We start from the raw sequence: 12662 nt of genomic DNA on the forward strand, positions 1-12662 counted from the left end.
AAAAAAAATAGAAGAGTTGAGGTTTACAGCTTGTAGTTTAAAAAGACATCAAAACACCATACAAGGAGGAGGAGTCAGAGGCAAAGCTTAGTGACCAAAGGCATTCGGTCGAGGTGGAGGTTAGACAATGAGTTGTAGTGGACAAAGTCATGGTGCACTCTTCTCTGAAGCTGAGGTTCTGGGTTCCTCCATGTGCCAAACCTGCTGGGAGAGGAGGAAGTGAGGCAGTGCCACAAAGCTGCCAGCCTGCTGCCCACTGCCCACCCACTGCCTGCAGAGAAGCCTGGCAGAGGAGGGGGCAGAACCCTGCCCATGCTGCTCTCAGGCAAAGCAGGGCTTGACCCCTGGTTGAGAGAGGCAGCACAGCTCACCCCCTGGCACCCCCTGACCCCAGGGCACAGCCCCATCCTGCTCACCCCCTGGCACCCCCTGACCCCAGGGCACAGCCCCATCCTGCTCACCCCCTGGCACCCCCTGACCCCAGGGCACAGCCCCATCCTGCTTACCCCCTGGCACCCCCTGACCCCAGGGCACAGCCCCATCCTGCTCACCCCCTGGCACCCCCTGACCCCAGGGCACAGCCCCATCCTGCTCACCCCCTGGCACCCCCTGACCCCAGGGCACAGCCCCATCCTGCTCACCCCCTGGCACCCCCTGACCCCAGGGCACAGCCCCATCCTGCTCACACCCTGGCACCCCCTGACCCCAGGGCACAGCCCCATCCTGCTCACCCCCTGGCACCCCCTGACCCCAAGGCACAGCCCCATCCTGCTCACCCCCTGGCACCCACTGGCCCCAAGGCACAGCCCCATCCTGCTCACCCCCTGGCACCCACTGACCCCAGGGCACAGCCCCATCCTGCTCACCCCCTGGCACCCCCTGACCCCAGGGCACAGCCCCATCCTGCTCACCCCCTGGCACCCACTGGCCCCAAGGCACAGCCCCATCCTGCTCACCCCCTGGCACCCCCTGACCCCAGGGCACAGCCCCATCCTGCTCACCCCCTGGCACCCACTGGCCCCAAGGCACAGCCCCATCCTGCTCACCCCCTGGCACCCACTGACCCCAGGGCACAGCCCCATCCTGCTCACCCCCTGGCACCCACTGACCCCAGGGCACAGCCCCATCCTGCTCACCCCCTGGCACCCACTGACCCCAGGGCACAGCCCCATCCTGCTCACCCCCTGGCACCCACTGACCCCAGGGCACAGCCCCATCCTGCTCACCCCCTGGCACCCACTGACCCCAGGGCACAGCCCCATCCTGCCCCCTCTTCCTCACACCTCCCCTCTGCCATCACCTCCACCCCACCTGCCCACACTGTCCTGAGACAAAAGCTGAGGCCCTGGAGCCCCCCTGAGCCCCTGCTCACCCGAGGGCAGGGTGCTGGGGGGGTCACTCCAGTTTCATGAGCTCCACATCAAAGATGAGAGTGGCATTGGGGGGGATGATCCCTGGGTGGCCAGTGGAGCCATAGGCATAGTCTGGGGAGATGGTCATCTTTGCCCGCTGGCCAACGCTCATCTGGGGCAGGGAAAGAGGCAGAGGCACGTCAGGAGATGGGCACAAGGGGCACACACCTGGCCCCAGGGCTTCCCCCGTGCTGGGCAAGAAGAAGGAGCTAGGCTGGGCACACTGGGTGGGACAGGAGAGGAAAGGGAAGAACAGCAGGAGGGAAAGTGAGGCAGCAGAGGCTGGCAAAGGAGCAGGGTTTGAGCTGTCCTCACAGGGGCAGGGAGGGAATGCCAGGCACTGCCCACAGCCACCAGGGTCCCTGTGCAATGCTGGAAAAGGAGGAGGGATGGAGACAGCAGAATCACAGAAGGGGTTGGGTTAGGAAGGGACCTCAAAGCTCATCCAGTGCCAACCCCCCTGCCATGGACACCTCCCACCAGCCCAGGCTGCTCCAGGCCTCATCCAGCCTGGCCCTGAACACCTCCAGGGGGGAGACATCCACAGCCTCCCTGGGCAACCTGTGCCAGTGTCTCCCCACCCTCACTGCAAAGAATTTCTTCCTCATTTCCAGCCTCAATCTGCCCTCTCCCAGCTCAAAGCCACTGCCCCTTGTCCTGGCACTAAAATGAAGGCAGAGAACACCACAACAGTCCTGCACCTGCTGGCAGCCTCATGCCACACTGCCTGGCATCCTGCTCCTGCAGGTCCAGAGGAGGCCACCAAGGTGATCAGAGGCTGCAGAACCTCTCCTGTGGGGACAGGCTGGGAGAGTTGGGGCTGTCCAGCCTGGAGAAGAGAAGACTCCAGGGAGAGTTTAGAGCTGCTTCCAGTACCTGAAGGGGCTCCAGGAGAGCTGGGGAGGGACTTGTGACAAGGGACAATGGCTTTGAGCTGGAAGAGGGGAGATTGAGACTGGAGATGGGGAAGAAATTCTTTCCAGTGAGGGTGGGGAGAGACTGGCACAGGCTGCCCAGGGAGGCTGTGGCTGCCTCTTCCCTGGAGGTGTTCAAGGCCAGGCTGGGTGAGCCCCTGGGCTAGTGGGAGGTGTCCCTGCCCATGGCAGGGGGTTGGAACTGGATGATCTTGAAGATCCCTTCCAGCCCAAACCCTTCTATGAATGCCCAGTAGCACACAGAGCTGGCCACAGGAGCTGGGGCCGTGCCATGCCCAGCGTGGGCAGGCTGGCAGCCAGCTCAGCTGGGAGCAGGAGGCCCAGAGGCTGCCTGCTGTGCTGGCTGGCAGCTGACTCAGTGCAGAAATGTCACCACTGAGTCACCAACCTGCTGGAGGGGCTGCTGCAGCACAGGGCCCAGCCCTGCCCCGCCCCCTTGCTGCCAGCTGGCAGGTGGCATTGCAGGAGGTGAGATTCACACCCACAGCTCCCTGCAAGGAGGAGGAGGAAGAGGAGGAGATGGGGTGGGGGTAGGAGGTGGGGAGGAAACCAGAGGGGAAGAAGAGGGATTGGAAAAAAAAAAAAAAGGGGAAAGAAAAAAGAATCCAACAGAGGAGGAGCTGCAGAGAGGGATTTGTGCCCACACTGCAGCTCCCTGGGCACACAGCCCTGCTGAGGAGGAGGAGGAGCAGCAGCAGGCACCTGAGCGACTCCTTCCTCCCAGCCGCGGATCACCTCCTGCTTGCCCATCACGAACTTGAAGGGCTTGTTCCTGTCCCGGGAGGAGTCGAACTTCTTCCCATCCTCCAGCATCCCTGGGGACAGAGGCAGGCACTCAGGGGCTGCTGGAGGGAACCTGGAGCTCATGGAGCCCAGCCACAGCCTCCACACCTCCCTGCACACAGCTCCCAGGCTCTGTCCCCAGGCTCCTCATCCAAACAGCTCTGAAACCCCTCCAGGGATGGCTGCTCCACCACTGCCCTGGGCAGCCCAGGCCAGGCTTTCAGAGCCCTTTCAGGGCAGAAGTTTCCTCTAAGATCCAACCTGAACCTCCCCTAGGGCAACTCCAGGATGTTTCTTTTTGTCCCACCACTTGTTCCTTGGGAGAAGAGACCAACCCCCACCTGGCTCCAGCCTCCTTTCAGGGAGCTGTACAGAGCCAGAAGGTCTCCCCTCAGCCTCCTTTTCTCCAGGCTGAACACCCCCAGCTCCCTCAGCTGCTCCTCCCCAGCCCTCTCCCCAGACCCTTCCCTTCTCTGGACCTGCTCCAGCCCCTCAGTGTCCTTCTTGGAGTGAGGAGCCCAAAACTGCCCCCAGGATTGGAGGTGTGGCCTCAGCAGTGCTCAGCACAGGACAACCCCTGCCCTGCTCCTGCTGCTGGCCTCACCACTGCTGATCCAGGCCAGGATGCTGGTGGCCTTCTTGGCCACCTGAGCAGGCTGTGAGATGCTGGTGACACAGGGACAGAGCCACACAAGCCTGCATGCCTGTGACCTGGCAGCCTGAGCAGGTGACAGTCACCCCAGCACAGCTCACAGGGCCCTGAGTCAAAGATGCTGCCCAGCTCAGCCTCCTTTCCTCCAGGGAACTCCTGCATGGGGTGGCCCTGGCAGGGAAAAATCCCACACCAGCACCCCAGGGCATCATCCAGCCTGGAAGGAGCAGCCCTGGGGCAGGGCAGGATTGTTCCTGGTCCTGGTTGCTTCAACCTGAGAAGTGCTCCACGGGGCTGGGACTGAGGACAGAGCAGGGCAGAAGATGCAGGCAGTGAGGGAACATCTCCCACCTCACAGCACCTCTGCAGGCAGCAGAAGCACTTCCCATCCCATCCCACCAAAAACCAGAATCCCCCAAGCCCAGCCTGGTGGGTCTGGAAGGGAGCTCTGGAGCTCATCCAGTCCAAGCCCTGCTCCAGCAGGGCACCCACAGCAGCTTGCCCAGGAGCACAATGCCCAGGGGGGGTTGGAAGCTCTCCAGAGAAGGAGACTCCACAACCTCTCTGGGCAGCCTGCTCCAGGGCTCTGCACCCTCACACCAAACAAGTTTCTCCTCATGGAACCTCCTGGCTTCCAGTTTGTGCCCAGTGCCCCTTGTGCTGTCCCTGGGCACCACTGAGCAGAGCCTGGCCCCAGCCTCTTGCCCCCCACAGCTCCTTTAGCTCTTGCTGAGCATTGCTCAGATCCCCTCTGGGACTGCTCTTCCCCAGGCTCTCAGCCCCAGGGCTCTCAGCCTTTGCTCCTCAGATCCTCCCTCAGCACCTCCACAGCCTACCTCTTGCCTTTTCCATGCTGGGGGCACCCAAACCAGAGTCAGAGGCTCCCATTCCCCATCTTGGCTGCTTCCAACCCTGTGCCCAGCCCCATTCCATGCCAAACCACTTCCATCCCCAGGAAAGACCCTGGGAAGAGGAAGAACCAAGCACTGGACAACCACTGCCCAGGGCAATCCTCCTTCCCCTCCAGCAGCACCACTCCTGGTGCTCATATCCCCAGGGCTAAATATAGCTCCCCAAGATGAGCAAAGGAGGAATTCCCTCCCCTCCCTTGATCCCTGCCTGCCCTTCTTGGGGAATCTTGGTGCTGGAGCTACCTTATAGGAGCAGCAACTGTGCCAGCAGCTCCAGCTCCACACATCCCAAACCCTTGGACAGTAAGAAGGGGACCACCAGTCCCCACCTTTTCCAGGGTTCAGAGCATCAGGCTGCAGCCCTGGCCTTTGGAATAGTAAATCTGGAGGTGTTTTATTCATTTCCCCCTCCTAGGAGAACCTTCTTGTTGCTCAACCTGTTTCCAAGCCCTGTCTGGCACCACCTCCCTTCTCCTGTCCTCTGGGCTTCCTCCCACCCAGTGGGGGATACTGGCAGCAAGGACATGAGGTTGGTTATGTTGGTTGGCACAAAAGCAGTGCCAGTCAGCTGTGGCCTGAGCTGACCTCCTGAGCTCAGCCTGGGCATCACAAGGAGTTGGAGGGGGGGTGGAGGCTGTAGAAGGACAGAGGGGACAGCTCCTGCCTGCCAGCCTTCTTCTTGAGCAGCCACAGAAGGGAGAAAACAAACCCACCCAGCACCCTGCTTGGCACAGCAAACAGGGACCACCAGCAGGGTGATGGACCACAGGAGATGCCAGGAGTGCACCTGGCTGAATCCAGCCTCTGAAAGTGTTTTGGAGCCCACAGGAGACAGGGACTGGGGAGCTGAGCTGGCTGCAGCAGCCCAGGGGATCGATCTCCCAGGCTGGCCCAGGATGCTGAAGGTCACACACAGGAGCTTGTCCCCTGCTGTGTCCTCCCCCTCACCATAGCAGCGTGGAAAACAAAGAGGCTCTGATGCTCCAGAGATAACATCCTCATCTCAGGCACTTCCTCTGCCCAGGAGCCTCCCAGGAGATTTCCCCAGCCCTTGACAAGTCTGAGCAACCATTTCCTCATCCCTGCCATCCCCCAGCGAGGGGATAACAGAGATCTTGAAGCTATTACGGAGGCAAAGCATCCTCTGGCAAAAGCATTTGCTCTAACAGAGTCCCAGGAGCAGCAGCCAGCCCCTGGCACATCCTAGCTCCTTCCTGGCAGGGCTCCAGAGCCCACGGAGGTGAGTAATGGAGACCCACCTGCCCCAGCTCCCACCGTGAGGAGACCCCCAGGGAGACCTCAGCTGGGCCATGGGGAAGGTTCCAGGGGAAACAACAGCCAGGCAAAGCACAAAGTCCAGGGCTGCAGAGGTCACGGGACAGAATGGGGGCTCTGGAAGGCAGCCCCAGCTCCAGCCCTGCCAGGTCTCTGCCACACTTGGCAGGCAGCAGCCGACTTGGCTCTGGGCCCCCCTTGGGCGGGTGGAGGAGAGCTGAGCTGGGAGCTGGAGCAGGCAGAGGCAGCCCCTGGGGTAAACCTGCAGGTCTGGGGGGTGCTGAGCCCCATCTGTGCCCCCTCTGGCCTGGAGTGCCAACCCTTGGCATGGTCACTGCCCAGGGGCTGCTGCATGGAGCTGGTTTTCCAGAGACAGGCAGGGAGAGACTGAAGCAGTGGAGCAGGCAGCTCTGCTCCAGCCAGCTGAAGAAAGAGGATGGAAAACCCTTCAAAAAAGTCCTGGGACACCCAGCACACTCCAACCCTCTGCTCAGGACAGCTGAGGTTAAATCCTGCACCACCAGCAACCTCTGCCAGATGCTTTAGATCCCAGCAACCAGCCCTCCATCCCCATCCACAGCTGGATGTGGGAGGGGGCTCTGCCCACAGTTTGCTGTGACCTGGCAAGAGAGAGGACCCCCAGCACAGGCAGGAACAGAGGAGCTTCAGGAAAAGGTGCTGAGCTCCCAGCACCCACCAGCTGCAGGCCTCGGTAGGAAACATCTGAGAGAGGCTTTGGTGCTGTGGCTGCACCTGCACAGCAGGGAGAGCAGCACCACAGCAGCTGTTGTGCTGGCTGCAGGAAGAGAATCACAGCATGGTTGGGGTTGGAAGACACCTCCAAGACCATGGAGTCCAATCCTTACCCCAGCACTGCCAGGGCACCACCAAACGATGGCCCTCAGCACCACATCTGCACAGCTCTGAAACCCCTCCAGGGATGGGGACTACACCACTGCCCTGGGCAGCCTGGGCCAGGCCTTGACAGCCCTCAAAGGGAAGAAATTGTTCCTCATGGCCAACCTAAAGCTGCCCTGGGGCAGAGCTGTCAGCTGAGGCTGCATCCAGCACATGGGTGCTGGGGCAGGACACTGCTCTCTGCTCTGTCCTGCTGGGCAGTTTTCTCTGGTATTCCTCCCAGCTTCCCAGCCCCTGCTCCAAGCACACCTTCTCCAGAGATGTAACAACCTGGCTGTGCTCAGACAAAGCCATTTGGCCAAGCCACATCAGACTCACTCCCATCCCAAGAGTCCTCAGCATCCCCACGGGCCCCCATTTCCCTCCTGGGGCACAGAGGAGCAGCCATGGTCTCTCCACAGCCCCCCTACACTCAGAGAGCAGCTCCCTTCACCTCACAACTCGCTTCTGGGGAGCACAACATCCATCCCCAGAGCCCCACCTGCCCCAGCACAGCATCCCACCCTGCCCTGCCCCCCAGCCCAGCAGCCAGACCCAGGAGGAGGTCCCCAGCCCACACCTCCCTCCCCATCCACTCGCTCCTACGCAGCCCTCCTGCCCTGCACCAGTTGCTGTGAGCAGTCCTGGGGATCTTTATCCTGGATTTAGTTTCTTTGAGAGCCCTTTGTAGCAGAATTTCACATCAAAGGCTGCTTTGGGCACCCTGCTGGCTCCAGAGCCTTCCCCCCTGCTCCCTGTGGGCTGCAGGCACAGCCTCCTGCAGTGAGAGGGGACCTGGCAACGAAGGAGGGGGAAATGGGGTCCAGTTCCTCCTGGGACCAGAGGAGGAAAAGGGTCCAAATCCTCCTGGAACCAAAAAGAGGGAGTGGAAAGGGTCCAATTCCCCCAGCTCCCTCCGCCCCCACAACCCCAGCATGAGCAGCCAGCATCTCCCAAGCAGGTGGCCCAGAGGAGAGGATGCTCCTCCACCCTCCACCTCCTTCCCCAGCACACTGGAGCTGTCTGGCTGTCCATCCCTCACCCCTGGGTGCTCTTGGTGGGGCCAAGCCCCATCCATGGGTCTCTGGATCTTTCTTCCAAAGCATTTTTTAACCAAATCCCTGCTCCACCCAGTTGAGCCAGAGCTGGCTGGTCACAGACCCACCACGGGCTGGGATGTTTCTGCATCAGCTCAAAGGACAGATGGGGATGGAGCCAATCTGGGGCTCTGGAAGGAGCCCTGGAGCATGGCACTGTCCCTGATGCTGCTCTGGGCTTGCCAAGAACCGTAATGGAGCTGTGGAACCAAAGCTTTGCAGAGTTCCCTGAAAGCCAAGCCCTGCTTGGGGCTCTTGCAGGGACAGCTGCAGGCAGTGGGCAGCGTTCAGCCACCAAACCCACACCAGGACCTGGAGGTGTTTGATTTCTGCTGCCTGCTGAGGCAGGCAAGAGGGGCAGAAGCTGCCTGCAGAGGGAACTGTGGGGGGGACAAAGGCCAAAAGGAGACAATAATAACAAAACAAACCAAAAAGAATAATAAAAGGAAATTGGAGAAGGGCTCCCAGGCGCAGCAGATCCCTGCTGCTGGGGAGGGTCCCTCAGGAGAAAGTCACCAGGATGTGGGGCTGGGGAGGTGGTGACCCCTGGAGCAGCTTTGTCAGGGTGGGAGCTGGAGCTCCAGCAGCAGCAGCAGCACGGGAGGGAAGAGCTGGCAGGCGGCAGGGCTGGCCCCACCGGGAGCCACTTGACTGCCTGCCAGCCTCTCTTTGTTCTTCCACCGGCGGAGGAAACAGGGGCGGCCGGGGGGGGAGACCGAGCTGCTTCCTGAGGAGGGAAGGGGAAGGATGGGGGGAGATGGAGGAGAAGCAGGCGGGCTGGGTGCCCGCCGAGGGCTGCCCGGGAGCCGCTCCGCAGAGAGAGGCACCCTCAGCCCCCCGCCACGGGCCAGGGCCCGGCGGGCAGCGCCGCGGAGGGACAGGCAGAGAGCGGCCCCGAATAGGTCGGGTCGGTTTCACCCCGCGGCACGGCGGCCATGAGCCAGAGCTGCCCAAAGGGTGCCCAGGGTGGGGGTGAGACCCCCGGGCTGACCCTCAAAGCAATTCTGGGGATCTCAAGGTGGATTTCTTTCCCCCACCCCCAGCTTGCAGAGGGCTGTCGGAGGGCACCATGCAGCCCGCGACCCTCCCTAATGGCAACCCCTCACCAAAACCCCAAACTGCACCCCCCTGCTACCCACACTGGGGGTCCTCCCCACCTCGGGACTAGTGCCCTTCACTGCCCAGCCGAACAACACCGCAGGGTGTGCTGTGGATCTAGGTCTGCCCCACGGAGCCCGCTGGCGGCCCCCCACCAGAGCCAAAGGCTGGGGCAGCAGGGAGGGGGCTGCAGCCCTGCAGGGACTCCTGGAAGGGGAGAGCGCAAAGCTGCTGGGGGGTGGCTGGAGAGATGTGGGGGTCCCACAGGATGACCCAGCACGGGGGGCTCTCGGCGTGGCCACTCCACAGGCCTCTGCTGCCCTGGAACCCTCCAGCGACCCTCTGGGTGCTGGCGGGGGGGGGTCCTGCCTGCCTGGGGTGCCCCTGAGCACCGCCAGGGCCATTTTCCTGTGCACCCCCGAAAGAGGGTGGGAAACCCGCCTCAAAATAGATGGGGCAGCGGGAGAGACGGGAATCCCCACAATGGGCACAGCGGCGCCTCCCTTCCCCGTTCGAGGGCCCAGACCCACACCCTTCCCGGTAAAGGCCCTCCGGGGCAGGCCGGACCGTTCCGGTTCCCCCGGGGAGCATCGCGGTCCGCCCTGGCCGGAGCCGGGACCCCCGGAGGCTGCCGGGTAGGGCTGAGCCGGGGTGAAGGAGCAAGTCCCGGTCCCCCACCACGTTCCCCTGTGGCCGGACCGGGCCGCCGAAGCGACCCTCCCCCGGTGTCGGCGGGGCAGCCCCGCCCTGCAGGCCCCGCGGCGAGCGGCACTCACCCGTGTAGTGAACCACGCAGGTCTGGCCGCGCTTGGGGAACGTCCGCCCTGCGGGGAGACACGCACCGTCAGCCCACCGGGACCGGAACCGGGACCAACACCCGCAATCGAGATCCGCACCGGTACCAGTCCGGCTGGGATGGGGAGAAAGGGAGGGAGAAAGAAGGACATGCCGCATCTCACCGTCGCCGGGGGCGATGGTCTCCACATGCACGCCCATGCCGGTGCCGGTGCCGTTCGCGCACCCGCAGCGCCAGCAGCCGGAGGGAGGAGGGGCCACGTCTGCGCAGCCTCGCCGCCATCGAGCCCGCCCGCCCGCCGCCTACAGCTGCCCCGCCCCGGCCCCGGCCCCGGCCGCCGCCATCTTAGCTCCCCCCGCCCGTGCGCCGGGAGCTTCCTGCCCGGCCCCGCCGCCATCTTGGCCGCGCGGCGTTGCCAGGGGAACGCGGGAGCCGCCGTGAGGGAAGCCCTCAGGCCCCGGGGAAGGCTTTTAACCATCTTTACAGATTCACAGAATGCATCAGGTTGGGAGGGACACACTCAAAGGGCATCTTGTCCAGCCCCATTGCAGTCAGCAGGGATATCTCAACTGGATGATGCTGCCCAGGGCCACACCAAGGCTGACCTTGAATGTCTCCAGGGATGGAGTCTCCACCACCTCCCTGGGCAGCCTGTTCCAGTGTCTTACCACCCTCACTGTGCAGAGCTTCCTCCTGATGTCCAACTGAAGTCTGCCCTGCTCCAGTTCCACACCATTGACCCTCATGCTATCCCCACAGCCCCTTCTGAACAGTCCCTCCCCAGCCTGCCTGTGGGGCCCCTTCAGATACTGAAATGCAGCTCTGGGGTCTCCCTGGAGCCTTCTCTTCTCCAGGCTGAACAGGGACCTGTGAGGTGCCAGCACAGGTTGGCCACACACCCCAGCCCCACAGGACCTGTAATTATTGCCACAGTCCCCATGATCAGGCTGTGGCTGGAGTGAGTGCTGGGCACAGCTAGAGACAGCAGCCTGAAGGCTGGTAAGGTGCTCTGGTGCCCTCAGGGCAAAAATAAGGTGGAACTGTGTCCATCTCTGGATTGAAACAGGTTGCTCAGGGAGGTGGTGGAGTCCCCATCCTTGGAGGTGTTCAAGAAATGTGTGGCCATGGCACCTGGGGACAGGGTTTGGTGGCCATGGTGGGGTTGGGTTGAAGGTTGGACTCGACCTTAGAGGTCTTTTTCAGACAAAACAGTTCTCTGATTTTATGACATGGACCTGTCAGAGCAGGGCCAGAGGAGGCTACAGCAATGCTGGCAGGGCTGGAAGCCCTCTGATGTGAGGCCAGGCTGAGAGTTGGCGTTGTTCAGCCTGGAAAAGGCTCCAGGGAGACCTTCTGGTGGCCTTGCAGTGCTCAAAGAGGCTGAGCAGAAAGCTGTGGACAGACTTCTGAGCAAGGCCTGTTGTCACAGGACAAGAGGTGATGGTTTGAACTCAAAGAGGGAGATTCAGACTGGAGAGAAGGGAGAAATGTTTGACACTGAGGGTGGGGAGAGCCTGGCCCAGGCTGCCCAGAGAGGTGGGAGCTGCCCCATCCCTGGCCCCATTGCAGCTCAGGTTGTTTGGGGCTGGGAGCAACCTGCTCTGGTTGCAGATGTCCCTCCAAGGAGATTGGAGTGGATGACCTTTAAAGGTCCCTTCCCAACCAAACCAGTCTGGGATTCTCTGCTATTTCATTGATCTCTGTTAATGCTGCTCCCCAGCATGCTGGCAGAGGTCCTGCAGGTTCAGCAGATGACACACAGGTTTGAACAACCCCACACGCAACAGGACTTTCTTCTGGGAACAGCAGCAACTTTTTTTTTTTTTTTAATTGTTGTTGGGGGAAAAAAAAAAGAAAAAGAATAAAAGAAAAAAAGAATCACTGCAGGCAGAGGATTTTTGCCTCAAAGTGTCCTATTTCCTTACTTCAAGGAGATGAATTTGAATGTCCACAAGGGAACAGAGGAGTTCCAAGGACAGCCAAGAGACTACTAAAAAGGCAGAATTCTTAGCAAGTGCCTTAAAATGGGACACTAGAGGAGGAGACTTAAAATAACAGATAATGGGATGAAGCAAGCTTTAATTGCTTCTGTTCCTTGCTTGCAGCTTTCCAGTACTGAAACTGAGAGCAGCCCTGCAGAAAAGGACTGGGGGTGCTGGTGGATGAGAAGCTGGACAGGAGCCAGCAGTGTGAGCTTGCAGCTCAGAAGGCCAATGGCAGCCTGGGCTGCATCCAAAGCAGAGTGGCCAGAGATGGAGGGAGGGGATCCTGCCCCTCTGCTCTGCTGAGACCTCACCTACAGGGCTGTGCCCAGCTCTGGAGCCCTCAGCACAGATGGACATGGACCTGATGGAGAGGGTCCAGAGGACACCAGGAAAATGCTCAGGGGATTGGAGCAGCTCTGCTACAAGAACAGACTGAGGGAGCTGGGGTTGTTCAGCCTGGAGAAGAAAAGGCTCCAGGCACACCTCAGAGCAGCCTGACAGTAGCTGAAGGGCTACAAGAAGGCTGCAGAGGGACTGTGTGCAAAGGCCTGCAGGGACAGGAGCAGGGGCAAGGGTTTGAAATGAGAGCAGAGCAGATTGAGATTGGATGTGAGGAACAAGTTGTGCAGCAGGAGGCTGCTGGAACACTGCCACAGGTTGCCCAGGGAGGTGGTTGAGGCCCCATGCCTGGAGCTGTTCAAGGTAAGAAGGGAGAAGGCTGTGAGCAAGCTGCTGTGGTGGAGATGTCCCTGCTGAGTGCAGGGGGTTGGACTGGGTGACCTTTGGAGGCCTTCAAACCATTCTGTGATTGTATTTTGTAA

At 61.2% G+C, this 12662-nt stretch overlaps 1 protein-coding gene across 1 annotated transcript; it reads right to left on the reverse strand.

Moving 5' to 3' along the window:
* FKBP1A (FKBP prolyl isomerase 1A) lies at positions 1–10056 on the reverse strand. Its single transcript, XM_054391967.1, has 5 exons — positions 10020–10056; positions 9837–9884; positions 3050–3162; positions 1373–1524; positions 1–201 (listed from the first exon to the last, which is right to left on the reverse strand). The coding sequence occupies exons 1-4, from the start codon at positions 10054–10056 to the stop codon at positions 1396–1398; spliced, it is 327 nt and encodes a 108-aa protein (XP_054247942.1). The 3' UTR covers positions 1–201; positions 1373–1395.
* Positions 10057–12662: the final 2606 nt, after the last annotated feature.

This window comes from Indicator indicator, chromosome 24 (assembly GCF_027791375.1).
Source record: "Indicator indicator isolate 239-I01 chromosome 24, UM_Iind_1.1, whole genome shotgun sequence".
Lineage (NCBI taxonomy): Eukaryota > Metazoa > Chordata > Aves > Piciformes > Indicatoridae > Indicator > Indicator indicator.